The sequence below is a fragment of the Terrapene carolina genome, unplaced genomic scaffold (genome assembly GCF_002925995.2).
Source record: "Terrapene carolina triunguis isolate 2854851 unplaced genomic scaffold, T_m_triunguis-2.0 Scaffold58, whole genome shotgun sequence".
Classification (NCBI taxonomy): Eukaryota; Metazoa; Chordata; order Testudines; family Emydidae; genus Terrapene; species Terrapene triunguis.
In genome coordinates this window covers 104,955,211-104,976,090 of record NW_020664409.1, presented here as the reverse complement: position 1 = coordinate 104,976,090, position 20,880 = coordinate 104,955,211, and the positions used below count along the sequence as shown (strand labels likewise).

Genomic DNA, 20,880 nt, shown 5'->3' with positions numbered 1-20,880 from the left:
GTATGGGAGCTTTGGAGGAAGTTGCTCAGTACTTGAGCGGGAAAGGGTTTTACTCCTGATATTTCCTAATCCCAAAGGCAAAAGGCGGGCTCTGGCCCATCCTGCACCTGTGCTGCCTCAACAGATGTCTCAAGAAACTGAGATTTAGCATGGTCTCCCTGGCCTCCAGCTTTCCCTCCCTGGGCCCAGGTGGCTGGTATGCTGCCCTTGACTTAGTGGTTCTCAACCTTTCCAGACTACTGTACCCCTTTTAGGAGTCTGATTTGTCTTGTGTAACCCCACATTTCACTTAACTTTAAAAACTACTTGCTTACAAAATCAGATCTAAAAATACAAAAGTGTCACAGCATACTATTACTGAAAACTTGCTTAAAATTTTTTCATTTTTACCATGTAATTCTAAAATAAATCAATTGGAATATAAATATTGTACTTACATTTCGGTGTACAGTATATAGAGCAGTATAAAGAAGTCATTTGTCGATATGAAATTTTCATTTGTACTGACTTTGCTAGTGCTTTTTACGTAGCCTGTTGTAAAATTAGGCAAATACCATCATAAGTTGATGCACTCCCCTGAAAGACCTCTGTGTACCCCCAGGGGTACAGTTACCCATGGTTGAGAAACACTGAGTTAAAGGACGCATAATTTCACACCTCTATCTTTCATGGTCACAGAAGATTTCTCAGGTTTGTAGTGGGTCATTGCCACTACCAATTCACTGCTCTCCCCTTTGGTCTATCAGCAGCCCCGAGGGTTTATATGAAGTGTACGGTGGTTGTAGCAGCCTTCCTCAGGTGGCGAGGTGTTCAGGTTTACCCATACCTCAACAACTGATTGATCAAAGGTCAGTTGCAGGCTCCAAGTGCAAGAGAGCATCAGCACAGTCCAAACCACCTTCAGGGTGCTGAGCCTGCTGATAAACGAGCAGAAGTCAACTCTTGTCTTGGTTTAGAAAATAGAATTTATTGGGGCTGTGCTCTACTTGACCGAAGACCTGGGCCTTCCTGCCGGAGGCCTGATTCCAGACCATGGCAAACCTGATTTCCAAGGTCATGGCCCACCCAGTCATGACAGCTTGAGTGTGCTTCAAGCTACTGGGTCACATGGCGGGTTGCACTTACGTGATTCAATATGTAAGACTGCGCCTCAGGCCCCGTCACGTGTGGCTAGAGTCAGTTTAGTCCCCGAGCAGACATCACTTGGACTCAATACTTACCATTCCTCCCCGCGTCTTCACTTCTCTGGCTGGTGGAAGGAGCCAAAGTCACTAATGATGGGGGGTGTCCTTTGTGTCCCCATAGCCATCAGTGTCTTTAGTCTTGGATACGTCCGACCTAGGGTGGGGAGCCCGCCTCAACAGCCTTTGGACTCAAGGCCTCTGGTCTCAAGAAGAACTCTTCCTGCACGTAAACGTCAGGGAGCTCAGGGCGGTGTGCCTGGCTTGCCAAGTGTTCCTTCCCCAAGTCTCAGGAAAGGTAGTTCAAGTCCTGACAGATAATACAGTGGCCATGTTTTATATCAACAAGCAAGGAGGGCACTGATCCTCTGCCCTGTATCAGGAGGTGGTTGCTCTATGGGACTTTTGTGCAAGACACTCCATTCATCTCGAGGCGTCTGACCTCCCAGGAGCCCCGGAACATGTTGGCAGATCACCTCAGCAGGTCCTTCTCTCATCATGAATGGTCCCTTCACCCAGAGGTCGTCAGTGTTACCTTTCAGAGGTGGGGGCCTCCCAAAGGGGGAGGCCTGTTCATTACCAGGCAGAATAGGAAATACCATCAGTTCTGTTTGCTGCGTGGGCACAGCATGGGCTCCCTCTCTGATGCCTTCCCGCTTTCGTGGGCAGATCACCTTCTGTATGCTTTTCCACCAATCCCCTTGGTTCACAGGTTCCCCTAAAAATCAAATTGGAGAAGGCAAGGTTTATTCTGATAGCACTGGTATGGCCATGCTAGCATTGGTTCGGTATGTTTCTGGATGTCTCAGTGGCAGCTCCACTCTTGCTCCCACTCTGCCCCGACTTGATTTCATAAGACGATGGCTGACTACTACACCCAAACCTTGCCTCCCTGCACCTAACTGCATGTCTGAATCCTGAAGAACAAGTCTGCTCTGAACAGGTTCAGCTGGTCATGCTAGGTAGTAGAAAGCCTTCCACCAGTGCTACCTACTTGGCCAAATGGAAACGTTTAACTTGTTGGGCCGCTGAACAAGATCTCTCTTCAGTCTATCCTGGACTATTTTCTCCACCTAATGGAGCAAGGTCTGGCACTCTCGTCTATTAAGGTTCATTGGGTAGCCATCTCAGCCTCCAGTGAATGGCAGATCGGTGTTCTGTCATGAGATGGTCTGTTTTCTCAAGGTTTTGGAAAGACTCTATCCTCAGGTTCACAAACTGACCCCCCCCCCCCAACGTGCCTTAAACCTGGTCCTGTCAAGGCTTATGGGGCCCCCCCTTTGAGCCTTTAGCATCATGCTCCTTACTACTTCTCTCCTAGAAGGTCGCCTTCCAGGTGGCGATCACCTCGGCCAGAAGGGTCTCTGAGATCAGGGCCGTTAAATAAGAGCCACCTTACATGGAGTTCTTCGAGGACAGGTTCCAACTGTGCCCCCATCCTGCCTTCTTGCCAAAGTTTGTGGAATTTGACACCACAACCAGGTCATTTTTCTACCTGTCTTATTGCCAAAACCTCACAAAAGCTCTGAGGAATGATGGCTTCATACGTTGGATGTTAGGCGGGCCCTCATCTTTTATATTGGGAAGACTAATCCACAGATCCATTCAACTCTTGTAGCAGTTGTGGAAAGGATGATAGGGCTACCTGTATCAATCCAAAGACTTTCATCCTGGATAACCGCCTGTATTTGGGCTTGCTATGAGCAGGTGAACATCCTGCCTTCAGCCATCTTGATCACTCATTCCAGAAGAGCCCAGGCTTTGTCAGCAGTGTTCCTTGTGCAGGTACCAATCTACGACATCTGCAGAGCCGCAACCTGGTCGACAGTTCATACTTTCGTGTCCCACTGCGCCATTACCCAACAGGCCCAAGATGATGCCAGTTTTGGGAGAGCTGTGTTGCAGTCAGCACATCCATGAACTCCGAGCCTATCTCCTGGGGTACTGCTTGTGAGTCATGTAGCATGGAATGGACATGAGCAAGCCCTCGAAGAAGAAAAACAGTTACTAACCTTTCCTAACTGTTCTTCGAAATGTGTTGCTCATGTCCATTCCATGACCCATCCTGCTACCCTTCTGTCAGAGTTACCGTCAAGAAGGAACTGAGAGGGCGCTACAGCCAGCCCAACAGATACCACTAAGGAAGAAATCTCCTGCAACAGTGCATGTGGTTTACACACACCTAGCATGGAATGGACATGAGCAACACATCTTGAACAACAGTTACAAAAGGTTAGTAACCGCTTTTTCTGCCACTAGTGGTGCTACTGCCCTGGTACTGCTCACTAATACTACCACAGTACCAATGTGCTTATCTGCTCAGGTTGTGAGTGTGATCTGAGAGCACTCTTGGACATCAGACAGGGTAGCTCCCCTGTTGGATGAAGTATATCTTTTCCTCCCAATTGCTGAATATAGCAGGGACTATCTACCTCTCATTCACCTTACACTCACTCTTATGAGCCGTAGTGGTCTCATAGGGAATTCAGGGATCATCCTTACAAAAACAGGCCTCTGGATCTTCTAGGACAGTGGTTTTCAAACTTTTTTCCTCGTGACCCAGTTGAAGAAAATTGCTGATGCCTGTGACCCAACATATTTATATCTTTTGACTAGAGTTTTCATAAAATCATCATAATGCAATACATTCCAGTTTAACCCACTTTACATAACTGACACTAGCTTTAGTAAGCCTATGGTAAGGAGTGTGAGAGGTGACCCAGGGTAGGGCAGAGGATGGGGTGCAGGAGCGAGGGCTCTGTCTGGGGTTGAGGGATCTAGGGTGGAGCTGGGGATGAGGGGTTCAGGGTGCAGGAGGGGCCTCTGGGGAAAGGGTCCCTGTCTCCCTCTGCACAGAGTTCCGGGGGGAGGGTCCCTCTCTCCTGGCCAGCAGCAGCGAGCTCCAGAGCCGGGGGAGAGGCCCGCAGCAGCCCTGCAAGCCAACTTGCTCCCCTCCCCAGTTCCCGCCCACCCCCTACCTCTCTCCTCTCCAGGTCCCTGCTGTGCAGCCCTTTAGAGCTGCTGTGCAGCAACGATTGTTATAATTTGAATCAGCAAGGTGACCCAGTGCCTGACATTCCGTGACCCAGTACTTTGAAAAACACTGTTCTAGGGAGCATTCACCCTGGTATCTATCCTGAGTCTTTCTCAGTTGAAATATTTTTAACACTTTATTTTTGTGTTCCACGCCAGTCTTAGTTGACATTCAGTAACAAAAGTACTAGATAAACCTCGTTAGAAAAATTAGATAACATCCAACCTTTAAAACTCAGTTATTGAGATTGCCAGCTTGCTTTTCCTCACCCTTGTACAGTTGAGTTTTGTTATATAAGCAGCAATTTGTTTAACAAACTCCCACAGCTAGAAGTGAATGCTTTTACACCCTTTCAAAACTGTGATTATGAGCTTATTAGTTTTTGCTCCTAATAGTTCCTGAATATAGTAGCCACTGAAAATTAAGCTGGAATTGAAGAGCTGGAAAAGGAGTATAAGATGAAGCTAGCTGCAATTATTTGATTTTTTTTTTTTTTTAAGGGTCAATATTTTGTGAATCATCAAGGACAGGTTGACTGGATTCCCGGATTTCTGTTACGTTTTCTATTGTGGTTAGGTTCTTAAGATGTGATTAATGTTTAACACAGTATTTAATTTGCATATCTATCTTTGTTTATAGGTCTGCTCACACATTGCAGCCTTCCTCAGGGGATGAAATTTCCACCAGTGTATCTGTCCAGCTTTACAATGGAGAAACGCAGCAACTTGTCATTAAATTAGAAAATATTGGAACAGAACCTCTGGAGAAACTAGAGGTCACAGCAAAAACAGTCAACTCAAAAGGTATGTATGCTGGTGTATGATTAGAAAAATCCCTCACTTCAAGAGAAGCATGTGCAAAGTGGTTGTGACAGACTGTCTTAGTGGAGTGATGTTTCAGAAGTCAAGTAGCCCTCTCCCCTAATAAAGATTCAGGGGATTCATTTAGTTGGACATCAGTGTCCTCTTTGGGAATCAGATCCAATAAACCTAAATATGTTCTTGATTTTTAAAAAGCATGTGGAAGTAGATTTGAAGTTAATGTCACTTTGACAGCTTTTATTTTAAATCCGTGAATCTTAACTTTAAAGTAGACAGAAGCAGAAACCTCATCTCTAAAATAATAATTTCTTATTATAATATATAATAGGAGCCAGCGATTGACTAGCAATAGATACTACATTGACTATGAAGAAATCAGATAAATGAGATGGTATTTTGTAGAGAAACAGAATATGCATAAGCAAGGTGGTTTATTAAAAAATAATCTTGTTTTAACCCTAAAATTTCCTTACTTGAAAGAATTACGAGAAGGGAAAAAATGCCCAGCTGCCATCCAGTCATAGTTTCTGCAACAGGAAAAAATGTGGAAAAGAATAATTGATAGTTTATTTTGTTCATTCCCATATTCTATCTTGTGAATTAAAAGGATAGTTGAAAATGAAGAAAGAATAGGATGCAGGCATAAATTTTCCTGTCTCCATGTATTTTTTTCTAAGATTCTGTGCTCTAACCCATCTGTGAGGGCATCATTATGGAGATTATATTAACAGAATAAATATAGAATCAGATGAAAGTAAGTTAGTGTTTTCTTACTATGGAAATAACATTCACAACTATAGTTTTTGTTCTTTAATTGCATAGTGAGAAAATAAAATTTGATACCTGATGATTTTTCTTTACTGAGTATCCAAGATTGCCATTCCGACATTGGGATTGTCTCTTCTCTGCAGCTTCAGAAAACAGGACCTGCCCGATCACCTGTGAGGGGCTCTCTGCCTATACTGAGAGTCTCCAGGGAGATTGCATAGATTGCATTACAAAGCTGAAAAATATCTTGAGTCATTACTATCATTGGTACTATAAAAATATGCACAGGCCCCAATCTGAGATTGAGATGCCACATTGTTATGCAATGTGTACACACATAATAAAAAGATGAACTCTACCCAAAGAACTTACAATCTTGGTAGTGCAAGAGTTGTGAGAGGCACATAATAGTAGCTCTAATACTATCCCTGTGTCCTATCAATTTGTGTAACATAACAGATTAATGTCTTTGAATTAGAAATTTGGGTTTCCATACACAGGGTGGTTTGGAAACGTGAGTTTAGAGACTAAGGCAAGAAAAATCATCAGATGTCAATTTTATTTTCTTACATGTCCAGGCTTGCCATTCCTACAGTAGAATATTTATAGCGTACTAAGCATAAGCATTTAAACCATAAGAAAGAGCTTCTGATACTCATTATTTCCACAGTGTGTAGTATTCCAAGAACTTACTGGGGTGCCACAGTGTACAGTATTCCCTGCCAGAGGAGGCATCTATTTGGGCTTGGACATCTAAATAATGGTGACAGACTTAGCCTTGTCTACACTACAGAGTTAAGTCGACTTAAGTTATGTTGATAAGTCACTTTAATAACATTGGTTGTGCATGTCCGCACAGTGCTCCTTATGTCAGCGGAGCACGTCCATAGTTGTTGCTCTTGCATTGACAGAGATCCATTGCATTGTGGGTAGCTATCCCACTGTGCAACTCGCCACCCTCTGTCACCAGGAGCTCTGGGAACGGATCGCGGTGCATCATGGGGACATGTGTGCCATCCCGTGATGCAATTCTTTCCGTCCCATCATTCCATTGGCTTCCTACTTTTTGTGCCATTTTTCAACTGCCCTTGTAAAGTGTGCGCCTGCCATGTCTGCCTGACAGCATGGATCCTGAGTTGCTGACCAGTCTGGTGATGTGCGTTATGAACACAATGTGACTGGTCCTGCAGTATATCATAAGCTGTGAAACAGAGTGAATCGATGATTCCTGCCCTGCTGTCTGCCATGGAAACAAATAATTCAGGATTGCTGCTGGATCTCATGGAGCAGCTTGCCACGATGGACCGTCGGTACTGGATTAGGGAAACAAGAACTGAGTGATGGGATTGCATTGTGATGCATGTATGGGATGACGAGTAGTGGCTGCAAAACGTTCGTATGCGCAAATCCACCTTCATGGAACTGTGTGTGGAGCTTGTCCCAGCACTGCATCTCAAGGACACCAGAATCAGAGCAGCACTCACGGTGGAAAAGCGACTGGCTATCACTGTGTGGAAGCTGGCAACTCCAGACTGCTACAGTCAGTCGCAAATCAATTTGGGGTTGGAAGGTCCTCCATGGTGGATGCAGTGATGCAAGTGTGCAGGGCCATTAATTGCCTCCTGCTATGAAGGACTGATACTCTCGGTAAGGTACAGGAAATAATTGAGGCAGTGGGATTCCCTAACTGTGGTGAGGTGATAGATGGAACGCTTATCCCAATTTTGGCCCCTGACCATCTTGTAATGGAGTACATCAACCAAAAGGGCTACTTCTCCATGGTCTTGCAGGCGCTGGAGGATTACCGGGGCTGTTTCGCTGACATCAATGCAGGGTGTTCAGGGAAGGTGCATGATGCAGGCGTCTTTCGGAAGACTGGACTGTATAGAAAGCTGCATGCTGGGACTTCCTTTCCAGACCAGAAGATTCCCATCGGGGATGTGAAAATTCCCATAGTGATCCTGGGAGACCCCACCTACCCCTTGCTCCTGTGGCTCATGTCTAGGTCCCGGTGTAAGGCTTCAACAGCAAGATGCGCTTCAACAGCAGACTCAGCAAGTGTCAAATGACCGTTGAATGTGCCTTTGGTCGATTAAAAGGTCGCTGGCACTGTCTTTTTGGCTGGTTAGACCTCGGTGAGGAAAATATTCCGATGGTCATAGCAGCCTGCTGTACTCTACATAATATTTCCGAAGTGAAGGGGGAAAAGTTTTCCCGGGGCGGACCACTGATGCTGATCGGCTGGCTGCTGATTTTGGGCAGCCAGATACAAGGGCAATTAGAGGGGCACAGTGGGAGGCTATTAGAATCAGGGAGGCTTTGAAGGAGCATTTTGACAATGATTCCCAGTAATGTGTCTTTGTGATGCATTTGGCCAGGCAATGATTTTTTTGCCACCTTGAATTACCCTTGTAGTGTTTGTTTCCTGAGCTTTAATTGTAGTGAGCAAATATACCTACCTGTAGCCAATGTGTTTCAAAGGCCTGGTCTACACTACAGTATTGGGTTGACATAAGATGCCTTGTGTTGAGCTAGCTGTGGAAGTATTGTCACTTAAATTTGGCTCCCAATGACATAAGTGCCTCTCTATGCCGATTTAGTAAGAACACCTCAAGTGGCATAGAGTCATGGTCAATGTAATTAGGTAGGTGCAGTGTCAGTGTAGACACTGCATTGCTTATGTCAACCGTTACTGGCTTTCAGGAGCTGTCCCACAATGCCTCACACTGACAAGACAATTGATACAAGCACTTGCGGTGAGGACACGCACCACCAGCATAAGGAGCCAAGCTTGCGCAAACACAAGCAATTTAATAACTGCGATGGCTGTATGCCAGCATAAGTTAGGTTGATATAATTTTGTAGTGTAGACATTGCCTCAGGATAGTTAAGTATTGGAATACATTACCTAGGGTGGTTGTCGAATCTTCATCAATGGATGTTTTTCAGAACAGATTAAAGACCCGTCAGAGATGGTCTAGGTATAAATGATTCTGTCTGAATGTGGGCACTTGGACTAGATGATCTCTTGAGATCCCTTCCAGCCCTGCATTTCTCTGATTTCTGTCTTGTTGTAACAGGCAATTTTAAAATTGCAGTAACATCCTCCAGTGAATCCATAGCTTAGGGTGCATCACAGCAGCACACCCTTGTTTTCTGGTTAGGTCCTCCCTGATGTTCAGCACTGAGATTAACTTCTCTTTTAAATCTTTTAATAGAGGAAAATCCATACATAATATCAAATGTCACTTAAAAGCTTGAGAATGGCTATGCTGCTGGCATGCTTAGACCAATGCCTATCATGCTGACCAATATTATTGTCCTGTTCCCTTGTAGTCCCATCTGTCTGTCTCCCCTTGTTCTCATTTTATACTTAGATTGTAAGGTCTTTGGGGTAGGGACTATCTTTTTGTTTTGTGTTTGTACAGTACCTAGCACCTTGGAGCTTCTACCTCTTCTCTTGGCCTGTGCCAGGGGAAGTAGAAGATATTCAAAAGTGAGCTGAGTCTTAGGGCTGGGTCTAAGGCAGGTCCACCCTGAGTTACTGATTATATGGCGAGAGCCCTGTAATCCTGCACTGGGCCCAGTTAAATACCTGAAAACAAAAACGAGGAGTCCAGTAGCACCTTTAAAGACTAACAGATTTATTTGGTCATAAGCTTTTGTGGGTAAAGAAGTGGGTTCTTTACCTACGAAAGCTTATGCCCAAATAAATTTGTTAGTCTATAAGGTGCCACCGGACTCCTAGTTGTTTTTGTGGATACAGACTAACACGGCTACCCCTCTGTTATTTGATATGTGACAGTGGGAGGAGGGTATATATTGTGCCCTGCTACTTAAGTCCATCCCGTGTGGTGTTTATTCACCTGCATATTCTGTCAGCACTTCTGTGGGCACATCTACACTTAAAATGCGGCATAAACGCTGCTGTAGTGTTTTAATGATGACTCTCTAACTCAGTGGGCGAGATCTCTCCTATCATCTTAGCTACTGCCTCACAGGGAAGTGGATTAACTATGTTGGTGGGAGAAGCGCTCAGTGGCAGCTCCACTAGTGCTCCCACCCCATCTGGACTTGATTTCACAAGACCACAATCAGTTGCTTCACCTGAACTGAACCTCCCTGCACTTGACAGCATAGTTGCTGTGTGACTGAACTCTGAAGAGCAGGCCTGCTCAGAACAGGCTCGGCAAGTCTTGCTAGGTAGGAGAGAGCCTTCCACCAGGAAAGCCTTCACTAGTTAGGCCTCCAAGCGGAATCTTTCTCCATCCTGGTCTTCTCTGTAGTCTATATTGGATGATCTGCTCCACCTCTTTTAAGGTTCACTTGGCAGCCATCTTGGCCATCCAGTGGAGGGCAAATCCGTATTCTCCCATGAGACGATGGTCATATTTTTCAAGAGTCTGGAAAGAGTCTACCCTCAGGTTCATGACACAGTTCCCCCATGGGACTTAAACCTTGTCCTGTCAATGCTCACAAGGCCTCCTGTCGAGCCGTTAGCATCTTGTTCCATTCTGCTTCTGTCTTGGAAGTTCGCCTTGCTAGTGGCGATTACCTCGGCCAGAAGGGTCTCCAAGGATCAAAACCCTGACATCAGAACCCTCTTATACGGTGTTCTTCAAGGACCAGGTCCAGCTGCGCCCCCATCTGGCCTTCCTACCAAAGGTGGTGTTGCAATTACACAACAACCAGGACATTTTTCTTCCGGTCTTTTCCGAAACTTCACAAGCTGCCAAGGAGCGTCTGCTCCATACATTACATGTTAGCAAAAAGAACAGGAGTACTTGTGGCATCTTAGAGACTAACAAATTTATTAGAGCATAAGCTTTCGTGGGCTACAGCCCACTTCTTCGGATGCATATAGAGTGAAACATATTGAGGAGATATATATACACACATACAGAGAGCATGAACAGGTGGGAGTTGTCTTACCAACTCTGAGAGGCCAATTAAGTAAGAGAAAAAAACTTTTGAAGTGATAAGATAGCTCAGTACAGACAGTTTGATAAGAAGTGTGAGAATACTTACAAGGGGAGATAGATTCAATGTTTGGAATGGCTCAGCCATTCCCAGTCCTTATTCAATCCTGAGTTGATCGTATCTAGTTTGCATATCAATTCCAGCTCAGCAGTCTCTCGTTGGAGTCTGTTTTTGAAGTTTTTCTGTTGTAAGATAGCCACCCGCAGGTCTGTCATTGAATGACCAGACAGGTTAAAGTGTTCTCCCACTGGTTTTTGAGTATTATGATTCCTAAATAATGCTGTGTAGAAATACCCTTTTTTCCTTGTAACCCTGGATTTGCAGAGTTAAATATTGTCCATTTGAAATCATGAGGCTTTTAAACTTAAACATAAGCTTAGAAACTGTCTGTGGAGCTGTTGTAGTTGGTTCCGCTTTTTTTTGGTTTGTTTTTGTGTTGGATGGCTGTCCTCAGGTGGCTGAACCCATGAATCATCACAGATCCAGTAATCACCCCAAACACACACACACATCTGTGATCTACAGCCAGGCACTCTAATACCACAGAATATGTGCCGAGGAGAAAGTCCAGGATATACACCTTTAAAACACTTAAAATAGCCTTCACCAAACAATGACACTCCACTAGTGAAATAGGTCACATCTTGTAACAGGCCACCTAAATATCCTGAGAGAACCTGCTTCAATACAGAAATAAAACCCTTTAATAAACACACTACTAGTGGTCATCTACCACCCCCATACTAGAATCCATATGGATCTGACCTCTCAGTCCTCATCCTCAAAGGAAACCTGCATAACACCTTCAAAAAACAAGCCTGGGAGCCTAATTTAATAACTTTTCTAGATAATACTCATGGACTGAATAGAGATACTGGATTTATGGGTTATTACAAAAATCTATAACCCACTTAACACCCCACCTCGTCTTTTTTTCCCCTTTCTCCCTATGACTGGAGAGGTGTTAACGGGACACTTCACCTTGAATAGTTCCTTGACATATGTATTAACTACTTATGCTTAACAATCTGTTCCACCTTGTATTTATCTGTGACACTCTTGAGTACATTTCCAAGACCTGAAGAAGAGCTGTGTAAGCTTGAAAGCTTGTCTCTCTCGTCAACAGAAGTTGGTCCAATATTACCTTACCCACCTTGCTTGTCTAATATGAAAAGCAGTCCTACACTGTAGCCATTATCAAGTAAATACATTTAGGGGTGAAAAATTAAAACAGTCATTCTTATTATATTCTCATCCCTAGATGTAATACATTTCACATTGGAATTAGATTTCTTCAAACAAACCATCTGCTTCTAAAACACACACAAGATAATTCCTGTCAATTATATTCTACAGTAGCTATGAGATGTCAGCCTTAATAAATTGACAGTGAAATACAAGAAGATGCAAATTAATTTTCAGCTGAGAACAAGTATAAAACAGAATATTGTCAGTGTAGCTGTTCCACTCTTTCAGAACAGAGATTGGAACCCTTTGGCTGTTGTAACTGCACACTTGTTCCCTCAGGTTCATGAGGAGCCATTGCATTGACCCCACTTCTGTTTCTTGTGACTACTGTCAAAAGAGTACTTGGAACCTTCTATCTTTTTCTTCTTGGTAGATAAGTGCTTAATATTAGTGGTGGTTTCATTTTACTATTGTAGTTGAAGTTTCATGGTGATGTTAGTCCTGTCCCATTATATGGTCTAGCCACACACACAAGCAAAATCTTAGATAAGACTCTGAATAAATGAGGAGTAAGGACAGTATGTGGATTTGTACTGACAGTCTATTCAGAGCTACAATTGCTAAGTAAGTAGCCTTTCTTCTTCGAGAGGTGGTCCCTATATGTATTGCAAACTCTGGTGCGCCTGCATGCAATGTGCTGGAGCCAGACGATTTTTTTGTAGCTGACCTGCATGTGCGACCTGCATGTGCTGACCTGCGTGTGTGAGGTGTTTTGCCTCGTGTCTCAGGCGAGGTTATATTAGGTTGTGTGGATCAATGCCTCTTCAGTTCCCTCTTATGGCTGCATGGTCAGAGTCGGAATCCCTGTTCCTTCATGATCATAGTTCGACTGCAAGAGTATTTTCATCCATTTGTATATAGTTCTTCGTTGTTGTTTTTCTTCAGTTAGCTGTAAATAGTTGTTAGTATAGTGTACTTAATTAATCTTGATTGGACAAGAGACAGTGCTTCCTCACCCTCGTGGAAGAGGGCTGCCTGGTGGCTGATGGGTACATACTCCCATTGCCTCACCATGTGTGTGGTCATGCGCCGCAACTCTTGGCTACAATCCAACGGCTTCCCATGGGAGGTCAAGACCACTATATCGGACCTCCCCTTCGACAAGGAGATGCGCTTCTCCGCCAAGGCAGATGAGTCCCTTCACTCCCTGAAGGACTTGAGGGAGACACTCTGGTTCCTTGGGATCTACACCCCATCACAAACAGCAGCTACATCCCTTCCATCCCTGGCAGTATGCACGCTATTCACCGTACTATCACTGGCAACAAGAATTCCCGCAGAAGCGGCACCACCCACAGTGCCCCCAGGCTGCGTCCCCTGCCACGAACATCTCCTGCATCCTGACCCACCAACATCCCAAGGCTCGCTTTTGACTCACAAGTCAAGTGCTCTGAACCCTCCCTGTCACCACCTCTGGTCCCCCCCCCCCAAAGTCATCTTTCGGGGTTGTCTTGCCCTCTTTGCCCACAATTGTGGCAAGATTGCCATGGATGGTTGGGTGCACCACAGATACTCTATTGAATTCCTTGTCTCCCACACACGGAGCCCCCCTCAGACGCTTGCCGGGGGTCCTTCCCATCACTGCCTCTTACAAGAAGTGGCCACTCTTGAAGTGATGGGCATCATGGAGCAGGTACCCAGGTCCTTCTTGGGCAGAAGATTTTACTCCCCATACTTTCTCATCCTGAAAAAGTGCAGAGGGTGCCACCCTATAGTCGTCTCTGCCTCCTCAACACTTTTTTCAGAAAATCCAAGTTCCATATGGTGATGCTGGCATCTATTATTCCCTCCCTTCGCTAGGGAGCCTGGTTCGCAACTTCGACATGAAAGATGTATACTTTCACATCAACATTCCCCCCGGCTACTGAAAATTGCTCTGCTTCTGTGTGGGCCATTCATTCATATGAGTCTGAAACTTTGGCTGTTGTCCCTAAAGAACAATAGAAAACCAGGATTGTGATATCGTCACAAATGAACTCATAAGAGGAGGCGATAACTTTGATCAAACAAAATTACTAGGAGGGAATTTTCCCTTGTAATACCTCACTCCTTTTCCCCTTCCAATCCATGGTACTGTGCTGATGTGGGAAGTGGTAAGACAGGAGGGTGGACATATCTACAAAAGAGAGGAATGAGTTGTAGCTTATCAGGCAGAAATGAATGGGGAGGAATTATTTTATTTTTCAGTTTATTGATCACAATTGTATCTGGGTGAATGTCCAAATTTTTAAGAACACCACAAAATTAATTACTTTGAAAGGGAGATCCTTAATCCTAGAATTAATCTATTAAAGCTCCTGCCCTCCTCCACATACAAAAACTTGAGAGAAGCTGGGCTTTACCCAGTACTCTGAAGGTCACCAGACTGTCCTTTTCTGTCTGGTGTGCTGTAAAGCAAAGACCCATAATTTTCTGTGGTCCCTGTACTGTGCAAAGCAGTATTAAATGTATGATGAACTGACCCCTTGTGAGGAATCATTTACAGCAGTGGTCTCCAACCTTTTTTTTACGCCCAAGATCACTTTTTGAATCTAAGGGCAACCCAGGATCTACCCCGCCCCTTCCCCAAGGCCCCGCTCACTCTATCCCCCCCCCCCCCATCACTTGCTCTCCCCCACCCTCACTCACTTTCACCGGGTACAGGTTTGGGGTTTGGGAGGGAGTAGGGGCTCTGGGCTGAGCCTGGGGCAGGGTGTTGGGGTGCAGGAGAGGGTGAGGGGTGCAAGCTTTAGGAGGAAGTTTGGGTGCAGGAGGGGGCTCTGGGCTCGGGCAGAGTATTGGGGTGCAGGAGGGAGGTACAGGGTGCTGGCTCTGGGAGGGGGATCAGGGCTGGGGCAGGGGTTGGGGTGCAGGAGGGGCATGGGGTGCTAGCTCTAGGAGGGGGCTTGGGGCTAGGGGTTGAAGTGCAGGAGGGGGTTTGAGATGTTGGCTCTGGGAGGGGGCTCAGGGTGGGCTTTGGGTTCAAGAGGGGGTTGGGATGTAGTCTCCCACCAGGCAGCCACTTACCTCCAACGGCTTCCCGTTGACAGCAGGCACAGCGAGGCTAAGGCAGGCTTCCTGCCTACTCTGGCCCCACACGGCTCCTGGAAGGGGCCAACGCGCACCTGCGGCCCCTGAGGGGATGACACGTGTCTCCGCGCGCTGCCCCTCTCTGCAAGCACCGCCCCCACAGCTCTCCTGGCCCATGGGAGCTGTGGGGGACGATGCTTGCAGGCAGGAGACGCGCGTGGAGGAAGACCCCGGCCCGATTGTGAGGCCTCGCTGTCCGCTTCCGGGAGCGACGTGGGACCGGGGTAGGCAGGGAGCCTGCCTTAGCGGCAGCCACGCTACACTGCCAGAGATCGCGATTGACTGGGAAATCCTCTAGGATCGACCAGTCAAGCGCAATCGACCAGTTGGTGACCACTGATTTTCAGTGTACAGTAGCTATAGTATGTGCTATTATGAATAAGCAACTTTTTCCTTAAGATGCTCCCAGTCAAACTATCACTGTTTGTTTTATGTAGTTATATGCTTTTTTGTGGTGCTCATCGCTGTAGTTTCTGAGCATCTTGTAAACATTAATGAATATATGGATGGGGAACTGAGGCACTGAAAGATTAACGATATGTCTACATGAAGACTTAGTGCACAGCAGGCTAGTGTACTATACATCACACCTTGGCTTGCCGTGCACTAAGTTTCCATGTATCAGAGGGGTAGCCGTGTTGGTCTGGATCTGTAAAAAGCAACAGAGTCCTATGGCACCTTATAGACTAACAGACGTATTGGAGCATAAGCTGTCGTGGGTGAATACCCACTTTGTCAGACGAAAGCTTATACTCCAATACGTAAGTTTCCATGTGGACCCTGCTACCAAACAATAGTGCAGTTTAACATATTGCTTGCTATTTGAAATGGCAGTGTCAAAAATGCACCATAAACTTTGTGCATTGTAGCTAGGTCCACATGGAGGTTTACTGCGTGGCTGGCTAGTGTCTATATATTTTCTACTGCTATACATTCACACCCGGGCTTGCTGCACACTGTTTCAGTATAGATAAGCCCTAAATAGTTTGGCCAAGGTCACACAAGGAGTCAGTGGCAGAATTAGGAGTTGAGCTGAGATCAGCGTTGCGGTTCAGTTTCTGAATATTACATCAGAAGAGAGAAAGTTAATCACTAGACGTCACCATCTGCATATTACTGTAGCATTTTTAATACTTAACATTTTCTTCAGCAATTATTAATGTATAAATGTTTTCTTTTTTATTATATTTAGCTAGTTATATAATATCACTAATTTGTTTTTATAACAGGTACTTAATATCCTAGAATATCAGGGTTGGAAGGGACCTCAGGAGGTCATCTAGTCCAACCCCCTGCTCAAAGCAGGACCAATCCCCAACTAAATCATCCCCGCCAGGGCTTTGTCAAGCCTGACCTTAAAAACCTCTAAGGAAGGAGATTCTGCTACCTCCCTAGGTAACCCATTCCAGTGCTTCACCACCCTCCTAGTGAAAAAGTTTTTCATAATATCCAACCTAAACCTCCCCCACTGCAACTTGAGACCATTACTCCTTGTTCTGTCATCTGCCACCACTGAGAACAGTCTACATCCATCCTCTTTGGAACCCCCTTTCAGGTAGTTGAAAGCAGCTATTAAATCCCCCCTCATTCTTCTCTTTAGCCTTTTTCCAGTCATCTGGGACCTTCCCCGATCGCTATGAGTTTTCAAAGATAATGACCAATGGCTCTGCAATCACATCTGCCAACTCCTTTAGCACCCTCGGATGCAGTGCATCCGGCCCCATGGTCTTGTCCTCATCCAGCTTTTCTAAATAGTCCTGAACCACTTCTTTCTCCACAGGGGGCTGGTCACCTCCTCCCCATACTGTGCTGCCCAGTGCAGTAGTCTGGGAGCTGACCTTGTTCGTGAAGACAGAGGCAAAATAAGCATGAAGATATTAGCTTTTTCCACATCCTCTGTCACTAGGTTGCCTCCCCCATTCAGTAAGGGGCCCACATTTTCCTTGACCTTGATATCCTTTGGTGTAGTATTGAAACTTTTTATTAAGGCAAAGTTACAATAAAACGCATCTTACTTCTTATGCAGGGTCAGGTTAATATTCAAAGAACCTGGCTTGCTGGATAAGAAGCTCTCCTCCTTTATAATGCACTTAAAAGGGTGGCCAAATTTCTAAATACCAATCCTCTTTTTGGCGCTTCTATTGTGTATGTACTTGGTATGACATCTTTTTTATTACAAAGACAGTCCATGTTTTACTAGCCCACAATTCCATAAGAGAAGTCACATTTTTCCGCTACAAAGGAAATAAATTGTCTTTCTGTTTAAAATGTACATTCTTTACTGGAGCATTAAGTAAGCAGGTCGGGGATTTCTGGGAAGCTGGTATTTTGTTATAAGATGAATCTGTTTAATTATTTCCTCCCCAAACTGTCTAATTCCTGGACACAACTGCCATATGTGTATGTTTTTTCCCCACAACCCCTCAAACAAGGTGCCTCCCCAGGAGCACTACTGTGGTGGATCTTCACTGGAGTCAAAGGCCATCTATACAGTAATGGATAAAAATTTTCTTTGATTTACATAAATTGAAGATGTACATTGTCTTTCCCGTATGGAAACCCATTCATCCAGATCAATTTCTTTGTGTAAGGACTTATACACACTAGTGCTTACTTGGGTATAACTTAAGTCGCTCAGGGATGTGAAAAAGTAACCCCCCGAGTGATGTAAGTTACGCCAACCTAAGTGCTGGTGTGGACAGCCCTATGTCGGTGGGAGAAGCTCTCCTCCTGCTGACATAGCTACCGCTACTTGGGGAGGTGGAGTAATTATGCCGACTGGAGAGCTCTCTTCCGTCTGCATAGAGCATCTGCACTACAGCAGCCATGTTTTTTAATGTGATGTCAAGGATACCAATAGGGATGAACTGAAATAAAAATCATCACTGTAGTATTTTGGCGAACTTCAGAGCTCACTTAGCATAGCACATAATTGGCATAATATGTCATATTTAGTTCCTTTGCTGTGTAGTTTGCCAACTGAATTGTACTTTGTTAATTTTAGAAATCCATTTACTTGGTATTGTTTATTGCTAATTATCCAAACTTGAACATAATTAATTGCTAGTAAGATTGTAAAATAAATTCATATAAATTATCTCAATACCACATTTATAGTAAACATAATGAAATATATTCAGTTTTTTCGTATCATTTTCTGTGTCAGTTCCTCTCTTTCATAAGCATTAAACTAACAGTGCTTAGAGCTGTGCATGGTGTTTGTCAGTGCTATGCACGATCCCCCACAAATATCTTCCAGTGTAAATTAATCCTGACTTGTAGTGTCCCTAATATTCTAGTCCTGAAGTACTCTAAATTGGCGATTCTCAACCAGGGGTCCGGGACCCCCTGGGGGGCAGGCTGCAAGCAGGTTTCAGGAGGTCTACCAAAATAAACCAGAGAGCAGGGCCAGTGTTAGACTCACTGTGGTCCAGGGCAGAAACCTGAATCCTGAGCCCCTGGGCTGAAGCCAGCCCTGAGCAGCTTAGCTTCGCACAGCCCTCTGCAGTGTGGGGCTCTGGGCAATTACTCTGCTTGCTACCTACTAGCCCTGGCTTTTAATCTATTGAAACACAGTTGTTGTGGCATGGGTGCGCTGTGGAATTTTTATAGTATGGTTGGGGAGGGGGCGGGGGAGAGTGCTCAGAAGGAAAAAGGTTGAGAACCCCTGCTCTAAATATTGGTCAGCTACAGCAAGTGGCATGAACCTCTTTCTCTTTATTTTAATTTCTAGTTATGGGGCAGAACCTCCAGTTAAAACAAACAAAAAAAAACCCACCATCCAACCAAAACCCAACAAAATGCCCCCTCCCCTCACCCCCAAACTGCAGACACTTTGAAATAGTGACTGATTTAGCTTTGGGATTGGTTTTGTGATACCTTTGTGATAAGATGAAGTGATGCGTGTGTCCTAGTTCCTTGTTGGGGTGACTATGTGATTCAGTACTGTATGAAGATTACTTTAGTTCACTTTTAGGCTGCACTTCAGAGAGAGAAAAGCACATTTCATGCTTCTTGTAATTTGATGTCAATCATCCAATTATTTTTATTGCTGTTCTTTTCAATAAGGTTTATATTTTGGTTTCCTGGGTAAACATGTTTTTCTTTCACACAGTGTCAGCAGCCCTGCTCAGTCCTGTCAACATTAATTTAACTTTTCATTCTTTCATACCAAATATTTTCACACATTTAAACAGAAAATGAAAAGAAATAAACTATACATGGTATATAACATATAAGGTACTAGTTTGTTTTAAATTTAAAACTTACTGCTCTTATTGTGCATATGCTTATATATAATATATACATTTTTAATATAGAAAAGCTGTATGGTGAGTTCCTGAGTTGGAAGCTAGAAGACACTCTCTCCCAGTTTCCACTAAAACCTGGGAAGATTGCAACATTTAATGTAAACATTAAAGTGAAGCTGGACTTCTCCTGTCAAGAAAACCTTTTGCAAGACCTCAGTGATGGTAAGTTACAAATAGGCTTGGCATAATGTGATTTTTATTTTTTATAAATTTGATAGTTTATTTTAAGCATTATTTTAGATTATCTATTTTAAATTTTCACAGTTGTGGAAAATTATAGGAGGGATCAGACACTATGGGGGTCAGACAATAATTATTTAATGATAGTAGACCTTGAGATTCAAGAAGTTACAATTTTATAACTGTTAAAACACAAACCGTTTACATTGCCTGTCAAAATATACAAAGTAAATATCATTGAATCAAGCTCTAAGTTCTGAAGCAGTATTTTTCTTTCTTTGCATATATGTAAATTTCATGTATTATAGATGGACATATTTTTTTTTATTGGTATGTGTGTGTACAGTGAAATTGACCTTTCCTGTCCTATACTGATGAAAATCTAATTCTTCCAAGCCTAGTTACAAACTCCCCTTCTGCTTGGAGTAAAGTGTTTTATTTTGGCAAACATTTCTGCGTGACCTCCATATGATGATCTTTGTTTCAAAACCAGAGGGTGGAACTGATATCTGTTTTCAAATTTGTATCATGCAGCCTTTCGGGATACATCTTCAACATATGTGGGACTTAATATGGAGCCCCTGTGGCTACTGACAAGAGTAGCATGACCAAAACTCTTTTCATCATGCTCAGGATTTACCCTTACATCATAAAATCATAGAAATGTAGGACTGGAAGGTACCTCCATAGGTCACCTCGTCCAGTCCTCTGTTTGACCTGGTCTGTGAGAAACACCAGAAGGGAAGGTCTAAATTGGAAAGGGATCTGGCCTGTCCCCGACCCACTAGGTGGGACACAGAGACTGTGGGGATTGTTCTCCGTTGCCCCCATGCTGGCCAGTGATGAGGTTAGCTGAGTGATGAGGTTTGAGCCACTAGCAAAAGTGGCCAAATTGAAGGCTGCTGTGAATCTCTGAGGCAAGCAAGTCCGCCTATAAGCGCAGGACCCACCAAGGCAGAGGAGGAACTTTGTCACAGTAGTGTAAAGCTCTTCGAGATCTACTGACAGAAGGCGCTATGTAAGAGCTTGGTAGTATTATTTATCAAGTCAAATTATGATGGTTTCTATTACATTTTTTGTAACTTGCCACAGGACCTATCAAGGAGTTGGTTATATCAACAGAGCACAAGGCCAAGCACTTACGATTCTATTTCACAAGGGAACTTTAGGTAATCTTTCAAAACACTAACTTTAAAATTCCTCTAATTTTTCTTTTACAAAACTTCCCAGAAAAATCTATTTTGGGATGAGACTGCAGCACACACAACTTTTGGTGCTGGCATCCAACA

General features: G+C 44.2%; 1 protein-coding gene across 1 annotated transcript in view; it reads left to right on the top strand.

Moving 5' to 3' along the window:
• TRAPPC9 (trafficking protein particle complex 9) overlaps positions 1-20,880 on the top strand; it is an 848,931-nt gene that overhangs the window by 154,505 nt on the left and 673,546 nt on the right. The window contains exons 15-16 of the mRNA XM_026646706.1: positions 4,855-5,018; positions 19,421-19,573. Coding sequence (XP_026502491.1) covers positions 4,855-5,018; positions 19,421-19,573 — 317 coding nt within the window. The remainder of the gene's footprint in view (positions 1-4,854; positions 5,019-19,420; positions 19,574-20,880) is intronic.